The sequence below is a fragment of the Myotis yumanensis genome, unplaced genomic scaffold, assembly GCF_028538775.1.
Source record: "Myotis yumanensis isolate MYYU_CA2020_CCGP unplaced genomic scaffold, mMyoYum1.0.hap1 SCAF_16, whole genome shotgun sequence".
Taxonomy (NCBI): Eukaryota; Metazoa; Chordata; class Mammalia; order Chiroptera; family Vespertilionidae; genus Myotis; species Myotis yumanensis.
Window position 1 is genome coordinate 16854165 of NW_027223767.1, and position 26889 is coordinate 16881053.

The 26889-nt window shown below is 49.7% G+C and overlaps 1 protein-coding gene across 1 annotated transcript; it reads left to right on the top strand.

Annotated features, from left to right (window-relative positions):
• The first annotated feature begins 766 nt into the window (after positions 1–766).
• On the top strand, positions 767–25258 carry TRPV1 (transient receptor potential cation channel subfamily V member 1). Its single transcript, XM_070393813.1, has 15 exons — positions 767–1053; positions 1869–2035; positions 2108–2260; positions 2724–2864; positions 3011–3309; positions 4738–4917; positions 6659–6817; positions 7976–8071; positions 9508–9578; positions 11046–11211; positions 11619–11685; positions 15149–15468; positions 16448–16575; positions 17435–17550; positions 25062–25258. Exons 1-15 carry the CDS (start codon positions 767–769, stop codon positions 25232–25234), a joined length of 2523 nt encoding a protein of 840 aa, XP_070249914.1. The 3' UTR covers positions 25235–25258.
• Positions 25259–26889: the final 1631 nt, after the last annotated feature.

Below are 26889 nucleotides of genomic sequence, written 5' to 3' on the forward strand. Positions count from 1 at the left end.
TAGGAAGGGAGTGAAAAACAGCATCTACACACATTTACGGCCCCACGTGCTGGCACTCACTGCCAGCTCAGCTCCAGGTGCTCAGGCCCGAAGGCCCGCCAGCCCCTCAAGGCAGGAAAGTTCAGGGCCAGGATGCTTGGCCTATTATAATGTCACAAAAACGACCAAAGCAAAGCAAAGCAAAACAAAACAAAAACAAACAAACAAAAAACCCCTCTACAAACCGAATGGTTACAGCAGCCAGGTGGAAGAGCCAAGGCAGGGGAGGGCGTGGCTGAGGATGGGATGCCTGGGGCAGGAGGGCCTGTGCCGACTGGAATGTGAACATGTCCGCCAGCGACCCTGTTTCCATGACAAGACTGCTCGCTCTTTGGGGTTGAGCTGGCCCTCTGGCCTGAATGCACACCCAGAGACAGCCACTCCCCTTGTTTCCCTTATCTGATCTTGGAGGGATGCAGAGCAGTGGTATCGTCTGCATCCAGAGTGATCCATCCGGTCCCTCAGAGCCTGCTGCCTCCAAGCTGGGGCCCGTCCACTCCCAGAGGCTGATGCCCCTGGGGCTGTTACTGGGTCTCTGGGGTGGGAGGTACAGCACCTCTGAGAGCTTCCATTCTGGGGGCCCGGGGCAGCCGCGTTGGACCTCTGGGATGCCCTGCTTCATGGGGGCCTTTGCAAGGAGGGTCATTAGGGGGTAGCGTCCTACAGTCCTTGAGCTGGGAACAAACCCGACCTTGGTGGTTGCCCGCAGGCTGCCTCTTGGACAAGGATGAAGAAATGGGGGAGTTCAGACTCAGGGGAGTCTGAGGACCTGCCACAAGAAGACTCCCACCCAAAACCCCTGGAGGGTGACCCCAACTCCAGGCCAGCTCCGGCCAAGCCCAGCATCTTCCCCACGGCCAAGAGCCGTAGCCGGCTCTTTGGGAAGTGTGACTCGGAGGAGGCCTCTCCTATGGACTGCTCTTACGAGGAAGGGCAGCCAGCCTCCTGCCCGGCCATCACGGTCAGTCCTGTGGTCGTCGTCCAGAAGACTGGGGATGGCCCCACCTGTGCCAGGTAAGCAGCACCTGGAGCCTGGCTCCCTCCCCACCGGAGCCCACTGGCTCAGCTGGCTCAGGCCCCAGCCCTGGAGACACCATGAGGTGCTCCAGCTAATGGGCTGAGTGTCATAGAGCTGGGGAGCCTGGGAGCCTTCAGGGGTCGTCTATTCCAGCATCTGTACTCCTAGGACCTTCAGTGGTCACCAAGGGGCGTTGGCATATATGCGGATCCCTAGCTGCCGGCTGATCTCAGGGGTCCAGACTTGGAATGCTCACTAGCCCAGACACCTGGATTTCCGGTCAGAAAGCTTAAGGACAAGATATGCTTTTAGAGAGTACAAAACAGCTCCAGTGAGGAGCCCACTAGCCCTCCGGCCTCCTCCAAGGCCAGCGTGAGGACGATTTCTGAGTTAGCTGGAGCCAGCCACACCCTGCGTCCAGCCCCTCTAGGCAACTGCCTTCTAGGCCCCAGCTCCCGAGCAGGCAGAGAAGCGAGGGGCCTGCCTGTTGGAGGAAGCGGTGGCAGCAAAGACGTTCTAGATCAAGCATGTCACACTCGCGGCCGGTGGGCCACAGGCCATGAGTTTGACATGCTTGTAGTTGGTGCCTACAGGCAGGGTGGGGACAGAATGGGGGCTTGTGCAACCCCTGTTCCCTGTTACACCCGCTTCCTGGACAGTCACCTCGATGGAGGGGTGGGTTTACTAGTATATCATGTGTCTTCTCCTTTTGGAGGGCCTTGGGGTTTCATCCTGCTCCCTGACGAGCTCTGAAAGCCTCAGGCCCCAGGGGTGCCCAGTGTAGGAGACCAGGGTGTGTTCTGGCCCACAGGCAGTCATCCCAGGACTCCGTCCCAGCGGGCACCGAGCGGAAGCTCAAGCTCTATGACCGCAGGAAGATCTTTGAAGCTGTCGCCCAGAATAACTGCGAGGAGCTGGAGAGCCTGCTGCTCTTCCTGCAGAAGAGCAAGAAGCACCTTATGGACAGCGAGTTCAAAGGTGGGCCCGGAGGCGGTGGGTTCCGGGCGCACCCCCGCTGCCACCTGCTCTGACCCTCACTTTATCTTGCAGACCCAGAGACGGGGAAGACCTGTCTGCTGAAGGCCATGCTCAACCTGCACGACGGGCAGAACAGCACCATCCCCCTGCTCCTGGAGATTGCCCGGCAGACGGACAGCCTGACGGAGCTGGTCAACGCCAGCTACACAGACAGCTACTACAAGGGTGAGGGGCGGGGGCGGCTCAGCTCCCACCAGCCCTCCTGGGGCCAGGCGGTTGCCGGTGAGCCTCAGCAAGCCTCTGAGCAGCTCACTCCCTGTCCCAGCCACCAAGCCGGCATCTCCTGGTCCTGGGGTCCCTGCCCCCCAGCTGCTGGCTTGGTTCCTCCTAGTGCTCAGGGTCCCGCCCTCCCCTCGGTGGGCTTGCTGCTCCTGACCTCTGGACCTGGTGGCTTCCTTCTCTGCTGCTGTTCCTCGTCCTTGGGCAGTTGTGACTCTTCCAGCTTCCAGGCTGGTGTCCCCATTCCTGAAGGTCTCTAGTCCTGCCTCACGGGCTCCCTCAGGGGCTCCCGGCCAGGCTTCCTCTACTGGGGGGGCATCTGCCACTCTCTGCCCAGGCCTCCCCAGCACCTGTCTGGGCACCCCCCACAGGACATGAGCACAAAGCCAACAGCACGAATCCTCCACAGGCCAGACAGCGCTGCACATCGCCATCGAGAGGCGGAACATGGCGCTGGTGACCCTCCTGGTGGAGAACGGGGCAGACGTCCAGGCTGCGGCCAATGGGGACTTCTTTAAGAAAACCAAAGGGCGGCCTGGCTTCTACTTTGGTAGGGAGACCAGGTGGCAGACCCGTGACTTAGTGATGGTTGCTGAGGGGGGGTTTGGGGTGGAGACAGAGGGAGAGGCAGGCTGGATGGTGCAGGGCCCAGGCTGTCTATTCCCGAGGCCCACTGTGTGCCTGTGTTGGCTGCAGGCGAGCTGCCCCTCTCCCTGGCCGCGTGCACCAACCAGCTGGGCATCGTGAAGTTCCTGCTGCAGAACTCCTGGCAGCCGGCAGACATCAGTGCCCGGGACTCGGTGGGCAACACAGTGCTGCACGCGCTGGTGGAAGTGGCCGACAACACGGCCGACAATACCAAGTTTGTGACGAGCATGTACAACGAGATTCTGATCCTGGGGGCCAAGCTCCACCCGACGCTGAAGCTGGAGGAGCTCACCAACAAGAAGGGGCTGACGCCACTGGCCCTGGCCGCCAGCAGCGGGAAGATTGGGGTAGGGAGGGGGCTTCGCGCGGAGCTGTGGGTGCTGTGGGAGCGGACTGCCCGCCTCGCTGTGCGTGCCTGTGATCACACACGTGCACAGTGTCGGTCCTGATGCTGTCACAGCACCTGGCAGGTGGGGGTGAGGCTGTTGAGTAGGCCAGGGGAAATGTGAGAGCCAAGCAGAACCCAGCATTGCACACGTGGCCATTTCTTTCTTTTTCTGGTTTTAAATCAACTTTATTGAGCTGTGATTTACATCAAACAAATGGAAACATTTAAAGTATTTGGTCTGGCCCTCGCTGGTTTGGCTCAGTGGATAGAGCCTCGGCCTGTGGACTGAAGGGCGTGTGTGGGAGGCAATCGATCGATGTGTCTCTCTCACATCCATGTTTCTCTCTCTCGGTCTCTCCCCCTCCCTCCCACTCTATCAAAAAATCAATGGAAAAATATACTTGGATGAGGATTAACAGCAACAACAACATAAAGTACTCGGTCTGATGAGTTTTGATGTGTATACAGCTGCAACCACCACCCCAACCAACACACAGAGCACTGCTGTTGCCCAGTAGTTCTCTCTTGCTCTTTGCAGTTAGTCTTCCTACCCCTTTGCCCTCCCCACTCTACACAGCTACTAATTTGCTTTCTCTCACTGCAAATGGTTTTTTTAAAAAAAGTTCTCCATTCTTAGACTCATTTGCTGTCTCACGGAAGCAAACCTAAATGTAAACATAAGCATTTAATCTAATTATCACAAGAGATGCTTTTATTTGTTTAAACTACTGGCTCTTGCGAACTTTATTTTTATTTATGTTTTTAAATTGAATTTTTTTGGGTGATATTGGCTAATAAAGGTTTCAGGTGTACAATTCTATAACACCTCATCTGTATGTTGTATTGTGAGTTTACCAACCCAAGTCCACATGTGGCCATTTCTTTTTTTTTTAAATCCTCATTTGGGACATTTATCATTGATTTTTCAGACAGAGGGGAAGAGAGAGAGAGAGAGAGAGAGAGAGAGAGAGAGAGAGATGTGAGAGAGAAACATGCCCCAACGGGGTATCGAACCTGCAGCCTAGGTATTGCCCTGCCTGGAATCAAACCCATGTCCTTTCAGTGTACAGGATGATGCTCCTACCAACGGAGCCACACCAGCCAGGGCACCATTTCTGATTTCTAACTCTGAGTATCACCAACAAGACACGGGGAGAGGGTGGGGTGCTGGGACCTGGGCATCGGGGGTAAAATGGATGTGATCAGCCAGGTGTGATCACTTGATGCGGCTGCAGGAGGCTGCTGGAAGGGGGCAGGTGCTTGGGTGGGGCCTCCAGCTGGGCTGGGAAGCAGGATTATTCCTGAAGCAGAGCTGGTGGCCAGTGGGGACACAGCCTGTGGCGGGCACCAGGCTGGTCTCTAACAGGCTCTTGTACTCCCATGGCAGGTCTTGGCCTATATTCTCCAGAGGGAGATCCAGGAGCCGGAGTGCAGGCACCTGTCGCGGAAGTTCACCGAGTGGGCCTACGGGCCCGTGCACTCCTCCCTCTACGACCTGTCCTGCATCGACACCTGCGAGAAGAACTCGGTGCTGGAGGTGATCGCCTACAGCAGCAGTGAGACCCCTGTGAGTGGGCCGGGGCTGGGGCCAGGGAGGCTTCTGGTCTCACCACACCCCTGCCCTCAGCCCGCCCTGGGGCGGTTCCCTGTGTTCTCATCAATGAAAACCCATTGCCCGGGGGTCTAGGCCCTGCAGCCTCATCAACCCATTCATTCCCCCTGAATGGTTTCCTTCATCACCAAACACTATACAATGATACTCCCTTAACAAGGTAAATCAGAAGTACACAGACAGAATCCTCCTTTTATCCCATACAGACAGGCAACTTCATTTTGTTTACACAAATGGGGTCATGCTGTACATGATGTAGAGCAACCAATATTTTCACTTACTGATGTGTCTCGCAGACAATTTCATATCAGTCCACATGGGCCTGCTGCATTTAAAAACAGGGCTGCATAGTATTCCACAGCAGGGACGGGGAGACAGGTCCATAGGAGGACGTTCGAGTTATTTTCAGTTTTTGCTACTACGATGCCTACAGGCCACTTGGCACGGGTTTGAGATTTTTTCTATGAAGGATATCTGGAGTTGGAATTGCCAAGTCAAAAAGTATGTACATTTTGATATTTTAATAGCTACTGTGAAATTGTCCTCCAAAAAAACTTTTTCAATGCATTTGGCCACCACCAATAGGTACACAGTTGCCCTTAGCCCTGCCAACCTGGGTATTATCAATCTTTTTATTGTTTTAAGACTACTTCAAGTGACCGGGGCAAAAAATGCTCTCTCATTGTTGTAATTTTTGAAATTGAATTTATTGGGGTGACACAGGCTTCTTGAGGAAGCAAGGAGCTTCCCATTCCCAAAGTCACTCAAGAAGACACTGAACAAGGATCTCGTTGGAGAAGCTCAAGTTCGGGCTGGGGGGTTGGGCTCGATAGTCTGAAGAGGCTGGGGTGACCTGATTTTGGCTCCTCCATCCGGGGACATTTGAATTTGAACAGAGATCTCCTGGGTACCAGACTTTTGCCCCAAAGCACACGTGTAATGATGATGTCCCAGGCACAGCCCCACCCACAGCAGCGAAGACTGTCTAGTTCAGCGGTTCTCAACCTGTGGGTCGAGACCCCTTTGGCGGTCGAACAACCCTTTCACAGGGGTCGCATAAGACCAACCTGCATATCAGATATTTACATGACGATTCATAACAGTAGCAACATTACAGTTATGAAGTAGCAACGAAAATAATTTTATGGTTGGGTCACAACATGAGGAACTGTATTTAAAGAGCCAGAAGGTTGAGAACCACTGGTCTAGTTGCCTTCAGCCTCATGCATCGGTCATTACCACTTCTGCCTGGATAGCCTGCCTGACCCAAGCCTGGGAATGTGAGAACCCAGAGGCCTCTTCACATCTGCCCTCAGCCCCTCCCCGAGCAGCCTCGTGCCAGACTCTGCCTGTGCCAGCCTCTTCCCAAGATTGTGGGAATAATAAGGATGTAGGCGCTCAGAAGTGAGTTATCAAAGGTAATGGGCATAGAATTTCGGGCAACCCTTGCTAGTTCTTAGGTGTCAGGGGCACTTAGGGTCATGTGTGCAGTTTCACTCATTCACTGTACACACAGGAGCACGAGGCCCAGAGGGGCCTGCTGGTTCAGGTCTGTGACCCTCAGGCTGTGTGGGCCGAGGGCGTGGTCATGGTGGGTCCTGTGCAGAGATGTGGGTGTGAGGAGTGCCTTCGGCTGATGAAGGCTCGAGGTGGTTCCTGGGGGGGAGTGAGCCTCACCTCTCTTTGCTTCCCTTAGAATCGCCATGACATGCTCTTGGTGGAGCCGCTGAACCGACTCCTGCAGGACAAGTGGGACAGATTTGTCAAGCGCATCTTCTACTTCAACTTTTTCGTCTACTGCTTGTACATGATCATCTTCACCACGGCCGCCTACTACAGGCCTGTGGACGGCTTGGTGCGGCCTGGGCTCGGGCCTCGGCGTGGGGTGTGGGGAGAGGGGAGGGGCGTTCCTATATGACCCTCAAGACCCCAGACCCAGGCTGGGCCCTGCACTCTTCTCCTGCTCTCCGGGCTGTCCTGGAAACCTGCCCACTCTCCTGTTCCCTGCTGCTCCCTCAGCCTCTGGTTCTGTGCGGCTGAGGTCCCTGATTGCACAGGGGGAGTCCTAGGTTAGAAAGGATGCAGGAATTAGGGCTCAGGAAGTAGCTCTCCCCTAAGCCGGGTGTCCACAGGGTCCTGGGATGGCATAAGCCCTAAGCCCACTGCCATCCTGCTTACCCGCCCACCTTTGTTCACTCGTCGCTCATTATCCATTCCCTGGGCGTATACCTTTGAGACTTCTTCTGTGCCAGGCCCTGGGCCATCCATCAGGTCAGCTTAAGACCAGATTTTTTCCCTCTTGCAGGAAACATAGACTCCCTCGAGTTTCTGAATTAATACCCAAACACTTAATTTTGTTGCTTTTATTTCCAGGGTGCCTTGCTTGCAAATTTGATTTAGAAACTCAACTTCCTAGTTGGGTGAAACCTGATCTCTATCTACCTATTAAGGCCATTTAATGACTTCATTTTAAGAGAAAAGAGGAGTGAAAATAAGATAGACTAGCGAACCAGCGCTTATGAAGCATTGATGGGAGGCTAAAAGGAAATGGTGGCTGAAACACAGGGATGACACACCCATGTGGGGTGTCTCCACCTTCCTTGGGAAACCTTGACAGTTCTGGGAGACCAGGGCTCACCCCCATCCTCGGGAGGGGCGGGAAGCTGGTAGCATTGGGTCCGTAAGAGTGCCTCCACCTATGCCATCACCCTTCTCCCAGCGGGACGCTGGGCTGCGACTTGTCTGAGAGACAGCACGGCACTGTAAGGATGTCTGCTTGGCACCTGGAACCGCCACTTTGGGAATCAGGTTCCACAGAGGAGCGTCCGTATGGGTGTCCCCATAATAGTGTATTGTTTTTATTCGTGTCTCTCTCCTGATGGAGGCTGAGCCTCTCAGGCAGGGACTGGGTTTTAATCACAGAGCTTGGCACCTGGTAAATGTTTGTCGAATGGATGAATGAATGAATGAGTGAATGAATGAATGGAGTCACTAACATCTCTGCACCTTGCAGCCTCCCTTTAAGCTGCGATACACTGTTGGCGACTATTTCCGAGTCACTGGAGAGATTCTTTCTGTATCAGGGGGAGTCTACTTTTTTTTCCGAGGGGTAAGCATTCTTTTCCACACTGTGAATGTCCATTGTCACCAAAACAAAAAGCCAGGAGAACCACTCAGTGCTCCCTCACTGCTTAATTCATCGGACAGGAAATGGCCCTGCTTGCGGAGCCCAGGGATGCAGAGGTGAAGATAAAAGCTGACCAGGCACTCAGGGCTCCAGGCATTCAGGGCTGGAGGGTGGGCGTCCATAGGTGGGTCCCCGCAGGCCGTCAGTCTTGGATACAGACAGTCAGGGATCGCTACCAAATGTAATATTTAATTACAGAAGTAGAGGGGAAGCCTCTTAAGAGATAGATGATGATTGGTAGTTGCTTAATTAATCAAAACAGTCCATTAAAGCTCAGAACAATGAAAGAAATCTCCGGGTGTACTGGAACCATTTTATTTTAACTGAAAACGCATAGATGCACATTCCTTGGCCATTCTTTGATTATATGAGCAGTCTTTTCTTTGAATGTAGGATCACTGTTACATATACAAAGAATTTGATATTATTGTGATTTTTCCCCCTTAATCTAAGCTACATCCATTTTTTTTAAGTATCCTTTAAAGAATCTTTCCAAATCACCAGACTCTGTCTTCATGGAAACAATTACCTTTATTTTCACTCTCATAGTTTATATTATAATAAAATAAAAGCCACTGCAGTAGCTTTTTTTAAAAAAATATATTTTATTGATTTTTTTACAGAGAGGAAGGGAGAGAGATAGAGAGCTAGAAACATCGATGAGAGAGAAACATCTATCAGCTGCCTCCTGCACATCTCCCACTGGGGATGTGCCCGCAACCCAGGTACATGCCCTTGACCGGAATCGAACCTGGGACCTTTCAGTCCGCAGGCCGACGCTCTATCCACTGAGCCAAACCGGTTTCGGCGAGCTTTTTTTTTTTTTTTTCAACAGGCATAAAGCACTCGTGGCAAACCCGGGATCAACAGGTGGGAGGGTAGGGAGTGTGTGGGTGTCCTGGAGAGGGTCTCCTAGAGCCGCCAGCGTTCAGCAGCGCAGTGGGCATCAGTCACAATGTTTTCAGGGAGGGGAGAGCACTGGTTAATCTGCTTAAAGAAATTTTACTGTAATGCATACTTAAAGAAAATTAGGAAAAAAGCCCAAATTAAAAAAAGAAGAAAAAAATTGCCCAATCTCATCACTCAAGCACCACAGTTGATAACGTTTGGCCATGTTCCTTCCTGTCTCTACTTGTAGCTATAGCTGTCATTGCACTCTCTGTTTGTACAGCTCTCTCCTGACCGAGTCACGTAACATCACCCCATTCACCTGACTCATGCCCTCCCCGTCCCTCGAAAACCTCTGCTTGGACACGTTCCCACGGTCCATGTGGTGCCATCTGGGAAGCAGTGTGGGTGCTCACCACTGAGCCACAGCTAACCTTTCCTGGGACCTTACTCTGTCTGTTTACCTGCAGATTCAATATTTCCTGCAGAGGCGGCCGTCACTAAAGTCCTTGTTTGTGGACAGCTACAGTGAGATACTTTTGTAAGTGACCCCTTGGCTCTAACGCCTCCGTAGCAGACAACATCTTTTGGCCCAGTCCCGAGGTGACAGCAATCAGCTCTCACTCATTCTCTCGCATGCACTCAGCCTGGAACATAGTAGGACCTCACAACCTGTTGAATGAATGATGGAAGGCACTTAATAGACGCTTTGGGGTGAATGAATACCGAGGGTCCACTCTATGCCAGGTATGGACCAGGCGCTAGGGGATGCCAGACCTGTTTCACGGGCTCATGTGGTTTATAGTCTGAGTTAGATGCACCCTTGTTCCTTTTTCCATCCTTTTGCTTTCACTGGTATTTGATTAAATTGTGTCCAAAAACCCTCTCTTCGGCAACAAAAGCTCCACTCTTTCTTATTTTAGGTCCCTTATCACCTCCCTTCCAGACGCCCCTAAGCTTTTTGAGGCTCCTTGGTTAAAAGAGTTGGCTCTCAGCTTTCACTATGATTCAGATTTGGCTTTCTTGGTCTACTAAGTGAGTTTCCATTTGTCCACTGCTTCCCAGCTTCCAAAATCCATATATGGGGACTCTATTTTCCACCCGAGGCAACCCTTTCCCTACTTCAGCTGGCACCAGCTCTTATTTGGCCAAGGTTCTGCAAATGCAGGGGTTTGTCTTTTCGACAGAACTTCAATTGATGGGCTTGTTTATTGACATCCGTTTTTAATAGACTTCCATCAGGACAGTGGCAGCTTTCTGCTGGGTTCCCTCACACAGTGGGAGTGAGGTGGTCATTGTGGTCCACAGTGTTAGTGCAGCTGGGGGAGCTCTCAGGAGGAGGTCATGATGAGCAAGGAAGCCTGGGACGAATAAGGAAAGAAGGGACCACTGAGCAGATTCTGCCATAGGATCATCCAGATGTCCACCCTGTCCAGGGCTCTGACGTGGACACTCCCACTAGCCTAAGGGGGCTGAGGGACGTTCTTCCTGGCTCTGCTCTTGTGTTTGAGGGTGTGACCATCAGACTCTACTTGTGGTTTCCCAGGAGAGCATGGCCTGTCCTTTCTCACTGGCATAGGAACCTCCTAGGTTCTGTTATCCATGAGGCTGTTTTCCTGGGGACTGGGCAGGAAGGTTGTTGGGGCTAAAGCAGTGTTTCTCAACCTTTTTAGATAATATTTTTTACAATTGCCCCTCCCATAAAATTTTAATACCAGATATATACTCTATGGTTTATGTACTCTATCTATATCTGTGCTTTGTGTATAAAGAGCATACGATTTCACTCCCCAACCCACCCCAAACCAACATTTGTCCCCATCAAGGCAATACTGCTCCCACTGAGAACCATGCGCTAAAGGAGGCAGGACAGCCAGCCCTACCTCCCACCATGGCCTGTGCTTTGTGCCTCTGAGGAGAGACCCAGGCAGCTGAGGTCTTCCTGTCTGTGGGGCTGCCAGGCCTCCTGGGTGCCCTCAGACAGCGCTTCCTGTCGCTCCACCCTCAGCTTTGTGCAGTCACTGTTCATGGTGGGGACTGTGGTGCTGTACTTCTGCCGTCGCAAGGAGTACGTGGCCTCCATGGTGTTCTCCTTGGCCATGGGCTGGACCAACATGCTCTACTACACCCGTGGCTTCCAGCAGATGGGCATCTATGCCGTCATGATTGAGAAGGTGGGTGCCAGGGCCCGAGGGGGTTCTCCACAGAGCCCGTTTCCCTCATGGGTATGTGGGACCCGGTCCCACAAACTTCATCCATCCTCTCTGTATTGTCGGAGGAGATGCTGGTTTGGCTGAAGACCTCCTTCCCCAGCTAATTACACCCCAATCATGCAATCTGGACTTGACCCGGGTTTGGGAGCTTCCCTAAAACTTGACCCTCTGCCTACCAGACAGACCCCCTTTGCCACCAGAACAAAGGCCAGGTGGGGGGGAGCTGTGAATGATTCCTAAACGACACCTGAGCTACAAGCCACCAAACATACTTCCTGCATGTGCTCGGGTTCCACTTGGGCTGAACATTAACCCCTCGGCCCTGCCTGGGGCTGGACTCCATTCTGACAAGCTGCTCTCTCCTGCAGATGATCCTGAGAGACCTGTGTCGCTTCATGTTTGTCTACCTTGTTTTCTTGTTCGGGTTTTCCACAGGTAACAGGCTTGGTCAGGGCTGTTGGGGGAAGGGACTCTGCTCACCTCAGCTCCTTGAAGGCTCTGCAGGGGCTGGGAGGGAGGGACCCACTGGGATGTGTGTTTACAGATGGCAGAGTGGATAGACAAAGGACACACTGAAATGAGCAGGAGAACCTGGAAATTTTATTCTTAGGATGTTTAAGTAATTTTTGAGGTAGCAAGTGCCACTTGCCTGTAGGATAGCTACATTTTGGCTAAGTTTTTTTTTTTTTTTTTAAAGAATAGTGCAAATAACGCTCTACACTCTATCCTGATTCCTCAAAATGTGCCACTCTTTTTATCAGTTTCTCTCCCTGCCACACACACACACACACACACACACACACACCACACACCACTTAAAAAGATTGAGAGTAAGTTTTTTATGATCAGACAAGATCAGCCTTTACCACCAAATAGTATTTCCTAAACAACAGGACATTCTCTTCTCTAAGCACAGTATAATGATCAAAATCAGGAAATGAACATTGCTACAGTACTATTAGCTAATCTACTAACCTTGTTCAGATTTCACTAATTTGCCTTAATTACGTCTTTCACGGGAATGAAAATCCCAGATCACGCACTCCATTCAGTTGTCATGCCTCTTTAGTCTCCTTCAATCTGCGGCACTTCCTCAAATCTCCCTTGTCTTGTGCGACGTTAGCATTTTTGACGAGTCAAGGCCAGTTTTTACAATGTCTCCCAATTTGGGTCTGTCTGACATTTCCTCATGGTCAGATCCAGGGGTGCATTCTTGGTCAGCCGCTCAAGGAAGTGAGGCGTGTCTCCCTCGGCCTTGTATTGGGGGTCCCACGTGTCTGCGTGCCCCATTCCTGGTGACCTTAGCCTTGATTGTTTTGTTTTGGTGGGTCTGCCAGATTCTCCCACGGTCAGGTTCTTATCTCTCCCCTTGTGATTGGTAAGTTATTTTCGAGGCGGGGCTTTGAGGCTATGTAAATATTCTCATCAAACTTTCATCCAATTCTTTCAGCATCCACTGATTTATTCACACCCGAGTCAACTAATCCCAATGATGGTCAAAAGAATGGTTTCCTAACTCCATCATCCCTTCCACATTTATTTGCTGGTATAAGGGAGAACTTTCCATTTACACACGTTTATTTATGTACCTAAATATAGCCTCATAGAATAGATTCTTCTTTTTATGGGTTCTCGCTTTTTAAAATGGCTTATTACTCCTTACTATCGCCATCTAGTTTGATGCTCAAATTGTCCGAGAAATTGTCATTGGGAGCCCCTTCAAGCTGGCTCCTATGCCCTTTGACACACCCACATAATTTTTTGATCCTCATCTGAGTCCCGCTATTACATGGTTCACACGTAACTGTCCCTGTCTTGCAGCCCATGTTGAAATCTTTGTCTGGGAGTCATGGGCAGCTTTATTATTATTATTTTATTTATTTACTTTTAAATCCTCACTTGCGGATATTTTTCCATTGATTTTTAGAGAGAGGGAAAGACAGAGAGAAATATCAATGTGAGAGAAACACATCAATTGGTTGCCTTCTGCATGCACCCTGACCAGGGCCCAGGGAGGAGCCTGCAACCGTAGTATGTGCCCTTGACTGGAATCGAACCTGGGACCCTTCAGCCTGCAGGCCGATGCTCTATGCCAGGGGTGGGCAAACTTTTTGACTCGAGGGCCACAATGGGTTCTTAAACTGGACCGGAGGGCCGGAACAAAAGCATGGATGGAGTGTTTGTGTGAACTAATATAAATTCAAAGTAAATATCATTACATAAAAGGGTACGGTCTTTTTTTTTTTTTTTAGTTTTATTCATTTCAAACGGGCCGGATCCGGCCCGCGGGCCGTAGTTTGCCCACGGCTGCTCTATGCACTGAACCAAAACAGCTAGGGCCATAGGCAGCTTTAACTAGGAGCTTGGACTGACAGGGAATGGTGTGGGCTCCCGGCCCTGATCCGAAGGCCCTGTTTTCAGTAGCCTCAGGAGGGGATGAAGCCATGTGGGTCAGATATAGGTTATGGGTCAGATACTGGTTATGGGTTAGATAGTGGTTATGGGTCAGATACTTGTTATGGGTTAGATAGTGGTTATGGGTTAGATAGTAGTTATGTAGTAACCATGGGCACAGCTGCAACAAAAGCTCTCAGGCTCTGGACTACCGTTCCCACAGAGGAGTGCAGAGTGTGGTTGCTTAGCCTGTGGCTCTGGCTCTCTCAGAGGTGCAGGCAGATGGTGTGACTGAGACAGCGGGTGTGGGTCCAGGGCTGCCATGTCAGGTTCAGCAGGTGGTGCACTGCACAAAGCTGACTGTATTTACATTGTACAGATAGATATGTATATTTATTTTAACAAATGTTTTCATAGCAGATGATCGAGTTCTTTTAAAAAGTTTTATTATTGATTTTAGAGAGAGAGAGAGAGAGAGAGGAAGGGAGAGAGAAACATTGATTTGTTCCACTTTTTATGAATTAATTGGTTGCTTCTTGTACTTGTCCTGACCGGGGATTGAACCCGAAACCTTGGCGTATTGGTAGGACGCTCTAGGCAACTAAGCTACCCGACCAGGGTAATAAAGTTCTTATTGTAACCAAATAGTATTATGGCCATTTTCTGATAGTTTTGAAGAAGGGGGTGCTTTTTAAAACATCTAAACAAAGGTGTGTGCCTGGTCAATGTGGCTTAGCGGTTGAGCATTGACCCAAGAACAAAGAGGTCACTTGGTAATTAGAGACCGAACCATGCTCAACTGGTTCAATTCCTGGTCAGGGCACATGCCCAGGTTTTGGACTGGATCCCCAGTAGGGGGCATGTAAGAGGCAGCCAATCGATGATCCCTCTAAAAAATAAAAAAATAAATATATTCATCTATATCTATATTATCTATCTATCTATCTATCTATCTATATGTTCTAGAGGTCAGGCACATGAAATTGTGCAGGGGTAGGGTTCCTAGGCCTGGCCTGCAATCAGGGCTTATCTTCCCTGGCTGTTGGAAGCTAGCTCTGCCCCCTGCCACTGTTGCTGTGGTCACCCTCTATGTGTGGGGTGACTGGCAGGGCTATTGGGGCCCGGTGTCACCCCTATCAGCCGCCACCCATCCCCAATTCCCGGTTCCTTGTTCCCCACTGGGCGATCGGGGTCTGTGGGTTGGGAGCAGCTCCTGTGTTGAGCGTCTGTCCCTGGTGGTCAGTGTGCGTCATAGCCGACTGGTCATTCCGCCCTCTAGTCGATTTGCATATTATGCATCTATCTATCTATCTATCTATCTATCTATCATCTATCTATCATCTATCTATCATCTATCTACCAAAACAAACAAAGCAAACAAAGGTGTGCTGCATAGCCAGTGTCCCCGCTGCAGACCCACCCGGGGAAGTGGGTGTGTATGTTGGGGGGGGCCTGAGGTCTTGGATCCCATTCAGCTGCACCCCTCCCTCCCCATGACCTACAGCGGTGGTGACACTGATTGAGGACGGAAAGAACGACACTGTGGCTGAGACCACATCGCACAGGTGGCGGGGGCCTGGCTGCCGGCCGCCCGACAGCTCCTACAACAGCCTATACTCCACGTGTCTGGAGCTGTTCAAGTTCACCATCGGGATGGGCGACCTGGAATTCACCGAGAACTACGACTTCAAGGCCGTCTTCATCATCCTGCTGCTGGCCTACGTGATTCTCACCTACATCCTCCTGCTCAACATGCTCATCGCCCTCATGGGGGAGACGGTCAACAAGATCGCGCAGGAGAGCAAGAACATCTGGAAGCTGCAGGTGGGCAGGTTGGTGGGGTGTGTGCAGCAGGCGGGCGTCAGCTGGGCGCATGGGCCCTGCAGGGTTTGAGGAGGAGCAGAAAGCTCAGCCAGGTCCCCGGATCAGGCAGCAGCCTCTCCCTCAGTCACCTCCCTCTGGCTCCTCCTCGGGGTTCCCCTGCCCAGTGTCATTAGCCCGTGTTCATAGACTCGGTGTTTACTGTGGGCTGGGGCGGGGGGGGGCCCTGAGGGAAGGAGACAGAGGGCTCAGCCCCATCCACGAGGTGCCCATCTCAGGGGAACTTGGTTGAGGGTGGGCACCAGAGATCATAGTCTGGCGGAGCAGCTACTATGGGGCAGGCCCCAACAGCGACACTTTTGAGACCCCTGGTCCACGCTTGCCTTCCCACTAATAATAACAGCATCATTCTTATTGAGTAGCCTGGACTCTGCGCCGGGCACTTACATGCTCCCATTTAATCCTCACAACAATGCTCTGAAGTGGGTACTCACGACCCGCACTTTTTGGATGAAGGCATCGAGGCACAGAGAAGTTAGGGCTTTGTGTCCAGGGCAACTAGCAAGTAGCCCAGGCAGGAGCCAGCCCAGCCAGGAGCCAGCCCAGCCAGGAGCCAGCCCAGCCAGGAGCCAGCCCAGGCAGTCTCTCACTCGAGGCTCTGCTCTTAACCTCTACTATGCTGCCCCTGCGGCCCGGGCTCCGCAGGGAAGGGTCTGGGGCTGGGCCACTCCACCTCACTCATGGCCTCACCACTCACTAGCGGGGCCTGACAGGGTGGGGGCCGGGCGGGCTGAGCTCCTTCTGTGGAGGGGCGACCACAAGGCTTCGGAAACAAGCCTGTGCAGAGGGCACAGGTCCTGCTCCGAGGTGCCGGGCCCGGGAGAGACCTGGGGGAGGCTGACCTTGGCAGCACTGGCAGCCAGCGTGGCCCCTGGACGAGCCCTCTGCCCCTCTGCCCCTCTGCCCTTGTGTCTTCCTGCAGAGAGCCATCACCATCCTGGACACGGAGAAGAGCTTCCTTAAGTGTATGCGGAAGGCCTTCCGCTCAGGCAAGCTGCTGCAGGTGGGGTACACGCCTGACGGCAAGGATGACTACAGGTGGTGTTTCAGGTAAAGCCCAAGCGGGAACCACAGCCTGGGAGGCTCAGACCAGCTGTGGATGTTGGGGACCCGCCCAGAGCCAGCTGTGGGTACAGGGGTATAGAGGCCTGCTTGGAGCTCACCTGTGGGCATGGGGGCTCACCCAGAGCCAGCTGTGGGTACAGGGGTATAGAGGCCTGCTTGGAGCTCACCTGTGGGCATGGGGGCTCACTCAGAGCCAGCTGTGGGTACAGGGGTATAGAGGCCTGCTTGGAGCTCACCTGTGGGCATGGGGGCTCACCCAGAGACAGCTGTGGGTACAGGGGTATAGAGGCCTGCTTGGAGCTCACCTGTGGGCATGGGGGCTCACCCAGAGACAGCTGTGGGTACAGGGGTATAGAGGCCTGTTTGGAGCTCACCTGTGGGCATAGGGGCTCACTCAGAGCCAGCTGTGGGTACAGGGGTATAGAGGTCTGCTTCAGGGCTCACTTTGGGCATGGGGGCTCACCCAGAGCCAGCTATGGGTCCAGGATCTGCCCCTGTGCTCAGCTGTGGGCATAGTGGGCCCACCTTAGATCTCAGCTGGTGAGACCCAGGTGTTAAATCTTAGAAAATGAGGTGCCCAGAAGGGGTCACCTGGTAATTAGAGACTTAACCAAGAATCTAATATTTAAAGCACCTGGAGCCCATGGTGTGGTCTGAGAACATATCTCCAGGGTGGTGCCCAAAAGGCAGGTCTGTCTCCCCTCCCTCCCCCACCAGCTATGTCTCCCCATCCTCATTGCTGGGCTTCTTGGGTTTGGCCTGTGGGCCCAAGCCCTCGACCTGGAAAGCTGGCCAATGCCCTCAGGCCGCCAGCTCCCTGCTCTCCCATCTCCTCGCCCTGCAGGGTGGATGAGGTGAACTGGACCACCTGGAACACCAACGTGGGCATCATCAATGAAGACCCGGGCAACTGCGAGGGCATCAAGCGCACCCTGAGCTTCTCCCTGCGCTCGGGCAGAGGTGAGTGTGTGTGTGGGGTGCTGGGCATGCTGGGTAGGTGGGGCCTTGGCTGCCCCCACTCTTTGCAGGCCTTCCTCACCCCACAGGCCAGGTGCTGGAATTGCTCCAAGTGTCAATCACCCTCATACTCAGTCACGGGCGCTTTTTCGTGCTCTCACGTGCACCTGCACTGCCGACTGCTCCCCGTGCCCAGGCACCCGGCTCAGGAACCCGGCCCAGGCACCTGTCCTCAGTGCCTCAGAGGGAGCAGGTCCGCCCACATCCAGCCACCTGGATGGCTGGCCTCGCTGTGGGCTGTCCTGTCTTTTCTGGCCCGTGCCTCACCCCCAGGGTCTGCACTCAGCTCTGTGAGGCCTGTGGGCACCAACAGGGCCACGCGAACACTCACCTTGTGTGGCCACATCCAGGCAGGCAGGGGAGGGAAGGATAGCCCTTGAGCAGAAAATCACTACCAGAAAAAAGTCCTTTGACAGTTAATGGTAGACATTTAATAGTAGACATTAAAGGTCTAATTGAATATACTTACTTAAAAAGGAAGCGAACTTACCTTACATTGAGCACATTTTGAGTTATAAGTACAACTCCTCACTAATTCTTTGTTTTTAGTTTTTTTTAAAAATTGTGGTGTGTGTGTGTGTGTGTGTATATACATATATATATACACACACACATATATATATAAAATAAAATTTGCCATTGTTACTATTTTAAAAAGTGTACAATTAGGTGCTAATAATGATATCTACAATGTTGTGCAACCATCACCACTATATATTTCCAGAACTTTTTTTATTATCCCAAATGGCAGCTTTGTACCCATTAAGCAATTACTCCCCATGTACACCCCTCTCTCATCCTTGGTAACCTCTTTTCTGCTTTAGTTTCAGTGAATTGGCCTATTCTAGGTGCCTTATATAATTGGAATTATAGCATATATGCCTGACTGAATAATACTCCATTGTATGTATATGGTATACCAGATTTTCTTTGTCCATTTATTTGTTGGGGGACATTAGGATTGTTTCATCCTTTTTGGCTATTGTGAATAATGCTATGAATAGCGGTGCATACATTTTTAGTTTTTATTTATTTATTACTATTATTTAAAAAATATATTTTATTGAATTTTTACAGAGAAGAAGGGAGAGGGATAGAGAGTTAGAAACATTATGAAAGAGAAACATCGATCAGCTGCCTCCTGTACACCTCCTACTGGGGATGTGCCTGCAACCAAGGTACATGCCCCTGATCAGAATCGAACCTGGGACCCTTCAGTGCATAGGCCTATGCTCTACCCACTAAGCCAAACCGGCCAGGGCTTATTATTATTATTATTGACAGTATTATAGATGTCTCCCATTGTTTCCTTTTTTGCTCCCCTCCACCAAAACCTGCCCCACCCCAGGCCTTCCCCATGCTATTGTCTGTGTCCTGTGGGTTATGCACACACACATATATGTGTGTGTGTGTGTGTATATTTATATATATATTTCCTTTGGTTAATCTCCTCCTGTCCCCCCTCTCTCCCCACTGAGATCTTTTATTCTGTTCCATGCATCCATACCTCTGGACCTATTTTGTTTGCCACTTTATTTTGTTCATTAGATTCTACATATAAGTGAGATCATGTGATATTTCTCTGACTGGCTTATTTCGCTTAGCATAATGTCTCCAGGTCCGTCCATGCTGTTTCAAAGGGCAAGAGCTTCTTTTTTTTTTTTTTAGAGCTGCATAGTGTTCCATTGTGTAAATGTACCACAGCTTTTAAAAAATATAGATTTTTATTGATTTAAGAGGGGAAGGGAGAGAAAGAGAGAGAGAGAGAGAGAGAGAGAGAGAGACATCAACGATGAGAGAGAATCATTGATCAGTTGCCTCCTGCAAACTCCACACTGGGGATCGAGCCTGCACCTGAGCATGTGCCTTGACTGGGAATCGAACCGTGACCTCCTGGTCCATAGGTCCATGCTCAACCACTGAGCCATGCTGGCTGGGTTGTACCACAGCTTTTTTATCCACTCATCTACTGATGGGCACTTGGGCTGTTTCCAGATCTTAGCTATTGTAAATAATGTTGCCATGAACAGAGGGGTGCATATAGTCTTCCTGGTTGATGTTTTGAGAGTCTTAGGATATACTAATATTCCCAGAGGTGCGATCCCTGGGTCAAACAGCAGTTTCATTTTTAATTTTTTGAGGAACCTTCATTCTGTTTTCCACAGTGGCTGCCCTAGTCTGTATTCCCACCAGCAATGTACTAGGGTTCCCTTTTCTCTAAATCCTTGCCAGCACTTGTCATTTGTTGATTTATTGATGGCAGCCATTCTGACAGGTGTGAGCTGATACCTCATTGTAATTTTAATTTGCATCTCGCTGATGATTAGTGATGTTGAACATTTTTTCATATGTCTATAGGCCATCTGTATGTCCTCTTTGAAGAAATATCTTTCAAGTCCTTTGCCCATTTTTTAATTGGATTGTTTGTCTTTCTGGTGTTGAGTGGTATGAGTTCTTTGTATATTTTGGAAATTAACCCTTTATCAGATGTATCGTTTTCTTTTTTTAAAATTGTTTTATTGCTTAAAGTATTACAAAAAGTATTACATATGTCCCCTGGCCTCCCCTACCCCCAGTGTCTTATGTCCATTGGTTATGCTTATATGCATGCATACAAGTCCTTTGGTTGATCTCTTACCCCCCTCCCTCCTGCCCCCCAACCCTCTCCGGCCTTCCCACTGCAGTTTGACAATCTGTTTGAGGCAGGTCTGCCTCTGTATCTATTATTGTTCATAAGTTTATAATGGTCTTTATTATCCATGAATGAGCGAAATCATGTGGTATTTTTCCTTCATTGACTGGCTTATTTCACTTAGCATAATGCTCTCCAGTTCCATCCATGCCGTTACAAATGGTAAGAGTTCCTATCGTTTTCAAATATGTTCTCTCATATAGTAGGTTCCCCTTTCAGTTTGTTGATGGTTTCTTTTGTTGCGCAGAAGCTTTTTAGTTTGATGTAGTCCCATTTGTTTATTTTTTTCTTTGTTTCCCTTGCCCTAGGTGATGTATCGGTGAAAATACTGCTACGTGAGATGTCTGAGATTTTACTTGGTGTATACGTTTTTGTTTGAATCATTGCTTTTAATTCTTTTGGGTAGGAGTGTGGAATTGCTGGATTATATGATAACTCTATGTTCACCTTTTTGAGGAACTGCTAAACTATTTTCCAAAGCAGCTATGTCTTTTATATTCCCACCAGCAATGCATGAAGGTTCCACATCCTTACCAACATTTCTTGTCTTTTTTTTTTTTAGTTATAGCCATCCCAATGGATGTGAAGTAGTGTTTCACTGCACTTTTGATTTGCATTTCTCTAATTACTAATGGATTTGAACCTCTTTTCATGTTCTTATTTGCCATTTATAGATATTCTTTGGAGAAATGCCTACTCAAGTCCTTTGCTCATTTTAAAATTTGTGTTTTATTGTTGTTGAATTATAGGAATTTTTTTTACCTATTCAGGATAATCCTTTATCAGCTATATGATTTTCAAATATTTTCTCCTATTCTGTGAGTTTTAGTTTTTACTCTCTCAATAGAATCCTTTGATGTACGAAAGTTTTAAATTTTGACGAAGCACAATTTATCTATCTTTTTATTTTGTTGCCTGTTATTTTGATGTCATATCCAAGAAATTATTGCCAAACCCAGTATTATAGGAACTTAACTTTTATATATGTATATCAATTAGACTATGGTAAAATTGTTTTCATTATATGTTGTTTCACTTAAAGTCACAGAACCTATTGACGATCATGTTAAGTGAGGACTTACTATATAGATTAGTTTTTTAAAAAAAAATATATTTTATTGATTTTTTACAGAGAGAAAGGGGAAGGGATAGAGAGTTAGAAACATCAATGAGAGAGAAGCATTGATCAGCTGCCTCCTGCACACCCCCTACTGGGGATGTGCCTGCAACCAAGGTACATGCCTTGACCAGAATCGAACCTGGGACTCTTCAGTCCCCAGGCCGACGCTCTATCCAGTGAGCCAAACCGGCCAGGGCTATAGATTAGTTTTATATCAGCTTTTATTTAGCTGAAAATGTCAATTTTATCATTATGTTTGAAAGATATTTTCACTGGGTATAGAGTTCTGGGGTAACAGTTTCTTTTTTCTTTTGAACATTAGAATACTTTAAGTATGTTTCTCTTCTGTAGTCTGGCCGCCATTGTTTCTGATGAAAAGTCACCCATTATTTGCATTGTTATTCTCCTGCTGTAATGTGTCATTTTTCCTCTGGCTGCTTTCAAAATACTCTTTTAATTTTTGGTTTTCAGAAGTTTGATAAGGTGTGTTTAGGTATTTTTTTTTTTTGTCTTATCTTGCTCAGGGTTTGCTGAGATTCTTGGATCTGTACATCAATGTTTCATCACAGTGGGGAACTATGTGTTGCTTTATCCTCTCCATCTTCTCCTTTTGGGATTCTAATTATATGTATGTTAGGCCATTTGATATAGTCCCATAGGTGTTTGAGGCTTTGTTCATTTTTTCCTGTTTCTCAAATCTGATAAACGGTTCTGTCTTCACAGTCACTGACCCTTTCCTCAGCCATCTTCAAACTGCTGTTAAGCCTGTTCAATGAATATTTATTGCATTCCAAATATTGTGCTATTTGGTTTTAGAATTTCTATTTGGTTCTTTTTTATAGTTTCAATTTCTCTCCTGAGATTCCTTAACTGTTCCTTCATTAATACCATATTTTTCTTTGCTTCTTTGAGCATATCTATACAGGGTGAGGCAAAAGTGGGTTTATAGTTAGTTGTGAGTATGTGAAACACAGTTTATTCTTGTATTATTCTTTATTAATTATTGTATTATTTTCCATATGAACAACTGTAAACCTACTTTTGCCAACCCTATAATAGCTGCTTTAAATGGTCTGTCTGCTTAATTCAACATCTTGGCCATTTTAAGGTAGGTTTCTATTGATTGTTAACTGTGAGTCATATTTCCCTGTATCTTTCTTTTTAAATCCTTACCCAAGGATATGTTTTTATGAGAGAGAGAGAGAGAGAGAGAGAGAGAGAGACCTCAATGTGAGAGAGAAACATTGATCAGTTGCCTCTTGTACACGTGTCATCTGGGGATTGAATCTGCAAGCTAGGTATGTGCACTGGTGGGGAATTGAACCCCCAACCTTTTTGGTGTACAGGATGATGCTCCAACCAACTGAGCCACCTGGTCAGGGCTCCCTGTCTCTTTTTATATCTAGTAACCTTTAATTGTATACTGGGTACTTCAGATAATATGTTGTAGAGACTTATGATTGGATTTTTGTTCTAGTTGGCAGTTCAGTTACTCATGAATCACCTTGAATTTTTATAGGGTTAGATATGAGGACACTCAAGGTGTTTTCCAATTCCATAAATCTTGTGGGACTGGACATCCAAACCTTCCACTGAGGAGCTTGTAAGGGCTTGGTTTTGGCTTTGTTGGGTGGGTCTTGAGTAGACCCTGCTCTATAGGTCATGTAGAGTAAGTAGGGTATTTCTGGTATTTTAGCTCAATTCTCAGAGTAGAGAAAGGGTGTTGAGGAGGTCTCTCCACTCTGGCTGGGCTGGACCTCCGCTATCCCTTAGCACTGCTCAGTTTCTAGCATCCCTGTCCCACCTTCAACCTCACAGTGGTACTCTCTGTTAGACCAATGCAGTCTCACCCCATGCAATCACAGCTCAGCTCGAAGCCAAGGACTATGGCCCTCCACACCCAAGTTCCCTTCTTCCTCTTTGCCTTACCCGGTCCCACAGATTCTAGCTGCTTCAGCTCAGAGGCACTGCGCTGCTCTGCTTGGGCTCCAACTCACTGTACCACAGTCAGAGACCTTGTCCCTAAGCAAATGTCATGGTAACCATGGGGCTCACCTTGTGAATTTCATTTCTCTCAGTGTTGCAGTTTTTCACTTCTGCTGTCCATGCAAACAAGGCATGCATTTGCTGCTTATATTTTGTCCGGTTTTATGGCTGTTTACAACAGGATGGCTGGCTCAGAACTAGACACAATCAGAACTGGAAGTGGAAATCATATTATCAAGAGACTTACTTTTGGAAAACTACTCAAGGGCTTCATACGTTTTCCCAAGGGCCTCCTGCAGTCCTGTAATTGCCCCATGAGTCTCATTGGAAGCACTCCCTGTGCCATTTCATAATACTTGATGACCTTGTCTTCAATTTTTAAAAAAGTATCGTTTATTGATTTCAGAGAGGAAGGGAGAGAGAGAGAGAGAGAGAGAGAGAGAGAGAGAGAGAGAAACATCAATGATGAGAGGGAATCATTGATTGGCTGCCTCCTGCATGTCCCACACTGGGGATTGACCCCATAACCCAAGCATATGCCCTGACTGTGGATTGAACCATGAGTTCCTGGTTCATAAGTCGATGCTCAACCATTGAGCTACACCAGCCAGGCTTGTCTTTAATTGTTAATTGGTCCATTTGTTACAGAGGCAGGGAACTGAGCTAGTAACTGAGCTAGGGTGAGCACATGAGGGGGTCTTGGCATCAGGACTGTGGGAAGTGGGCACTGGAAAACCCATACCTCCTTTGAGGGCCCTGGAGCTGGAGCTGGGCCAAGCAGTCCCTGAGGCAGGGTCTCCCTACCACCTAGTCAGCCAGAAGGTGGTGTCTCAGTGAGCATCTGGCCTATTTCCCAATAATGCTCTCTTGCTTCTATCCCTGGGTTCCCCAAGGGATTGTCTCTCAGCGATTGGTGCTTAGAGTCAAACTGGGGTTCAGAGACAGGCCAGTATTAAGCTGGAGTAGTCACAAAAGGCCCAGCCTCCGGCATTCCTGATGCCTTTGAGATGTGGCCAGTGTTGGACTCCAGTAGAAGGACCTGAATCGTGGTCTGGGGGTGGGAGGTGTGGCCACCCGAGGGCTTGGCTGACCAGGGCTCTGGCAGGTGGAAGGAGTGCACACACAGCTTTCTCTCCTGCCTGTCATTTCTCGGAGGTGGCGGAGCTGGAGATGGCTATGAGGGTGAGTCCTCTTCCGGAGCTTCTTGGAATTACAGGCCACATGTGAGATCCCCGTGCGAGGCCCAGTGTCACGATGGTTCCCTTGGCATTGTTCCCAATCTGCCATGGCCAGGTGGAGCCTCGACCAAACCTTGATTCTTTGGCTGGTGTTTATCACCCTATACCTGACCGGGTGTGGAGCAGGTCGTGGGGCAGGCCCCAGCATTGCTCTGTGGAGATCTGCTTTCCCTCCCACGTGGGCAGGAAGGAGAGTGGACGCTCATGAAGCAAGTCAGGGTGGGGCGGAGGGAGCGAATTTAAGGAGCCGCCAGAGAGGATGAGGCCCCTTGAGCAGCTGAGGCAAGAGGAACTGGCTCCGATCCGGGTGCCTCAGGAGGCACCGGCACGCCTGGGCCCCTTTTATCTGGAGATTGGTAACCGTTGGTTTGTTATTGTTTTGCTGCATCCAAGGCAATAATGATGTTTTACCCTTTAGTTTCAGGGAGACACTGGAAGAACTTTGCCCTGGTCCCCCTTTTAAGAGATGCAAGCACTCGAGAAAGGCAGCCTGCTCAGCACGAGGAGGTCCATCTGAGGCACTTTGCAGGGTCCCTCAAGCCAGAAGATGCGGAGGTCTTCAAGGATCCTGCTGTTTTTGGGGAAAAGTGAGGGACCCCTAAGGCTCTCAACACTGGGCCTTAGGATGGCACACGGTCGCTGGGGTGTGTGTGGGGGACACCTGTGCCCTCTCGGCAGCCTGGCCCCTCTGCGCCTGCCCAGGCTCCTTCCTCGGCTGCGCTGGATGAGCTGAGGGAAGCGCTGCTGGGTGCGTGGGAAGAGATACCCATCCAACCCTCCCCGTCCCCAAGTGGATCTTCTAACAGGAAAGGATCTTGCTTTCAAGGTTTTACTGACTTTGTTAAACATCACGCGTGACGAACCTCTTGGACATATGTGGCGCCCTGTCTTCTCTGATCTTGTGTTACTGCAAGTAAAGGTCAATGAAGCCCAGAAAAACACCTTTTAGAGCAAAATGCTTCCCTTGGTGTAAAATGCCGACTCTGCATTGTGCTTTCACCCCCCCCCCCCCCCCACGTGGTCTGGGGTATTGTCATTTCTCTTCCTCAGAGAAGGTGGGGAAGGCCGGTCCCATTCCCAGCTCTGCCAGAATCAGGTTTCTTTCAGAGTGACTTCATCTTGCATTGACACATCCCAGTTCCAAACCTATTAGCTCTATTGCTGTTCAAATGAAAGTGAAGAACCACGGCCTAACGCCGCGTGGCAAGAATTTTTTAGTGATCTTCCTTTTGTAGTCATCTTAAGCCTCCTGTAGTGGTACGTCCTTCCGCCTCCACCCCTCCTGTCACCCATGAAATCAATAAACATATATCAAGTGTGCACTTCATGCCAGTCATCGGCTCTGTGCAGTTTGTGTGTGTATGTGCGTGCATGCACATGTGTATGTGCGTGTTCTCTGTGTGCATGTGTTTACCTCATTATTACCAGTGGGTGAGGGTACTCCTTCATGCATACAACTACCATGCGCAGCAAACCATGGGCCGTGGGCCAAATCCAGCTTGCCAGCGTTTTTGTAAATAAACTTTTATTGGGACGAAGCTGGCCATTCACTTCTGTGCTGTTGGTGGCGGCTTTTAATGCAGGACGGAGCAGTTGCAACAGAGACCAAATAGGCTGCAAAACCTGAAATATTTACCTTCTGGTCCTTTGCCTGGAAGTTTGCTGACTCCTGCTTTTACGAAAGAGAACCCAGCAAACAGAGATCCAGAGAAGCTGCCCCCGTCGGCGGGGTGGTGGTAATGTCTGTGGGGTGTGGGATGAGCTGCCCAGGCATGGAATTGTTGGACGTCAGTTCATGAAAACAGGGCTGGCATCAGCTGAGGCTGGGGCTTCCACTCCTGTGAGAGAGGTATCTGGGGGAAACAATGGGATTCCTTTACCACGTTCTCCAGCGTCATATCTGTCTCCACACATGAGGCCCGACAGAGGGGCAGGAGGGCTGCTGACAGGATGTGAGGTGAGCCGTGGCCTGACCGTGGCAAATGGACGTAGAGGAGGGATACTGGTGGCCAGCACGTATTGAGTGTTCATACAAAGTGCATTAGCCTTCAAGCTTCCTAACAGCCTATGAAAAGCTATCATTAGCTCCATTTTATAGATGAGAACAACGAGGCTGCGACAGTTAGTAAAATACACACCCAGGAAACAGCATTGCCTGCGTCTGCGCCCGGGCAGTCTGACTCCAAAGCCCGGAACCGAACTGCGGAGCTGGGCTGCCTGGCAGGGCAGGAGAGGGGACGCAGCCA

Coding starts and splice junctions, on each gene's coding strand:
- TRPV1 (XM_070393813.1), top strand. CDS start 767: ATGAAGAAATGGGGGAGTTCAGACTCAGGGGAGTCTGAGGACCTGCCA. Junction 2,036..2,107: donor TATGGACAGCGAGTTCAAAG/GTGGGCCCGGAG, acceptor TTTATCTTGCAG/ACCCAGAGACGGGGAAGACC. Junction 4,918..6,658: donor ACAGCAGCAGTGAGACCCCT/GTGAGTGGGCCG, acceptor TGCTTCCCTTAG/AATCGCCATGACATGCTCTT.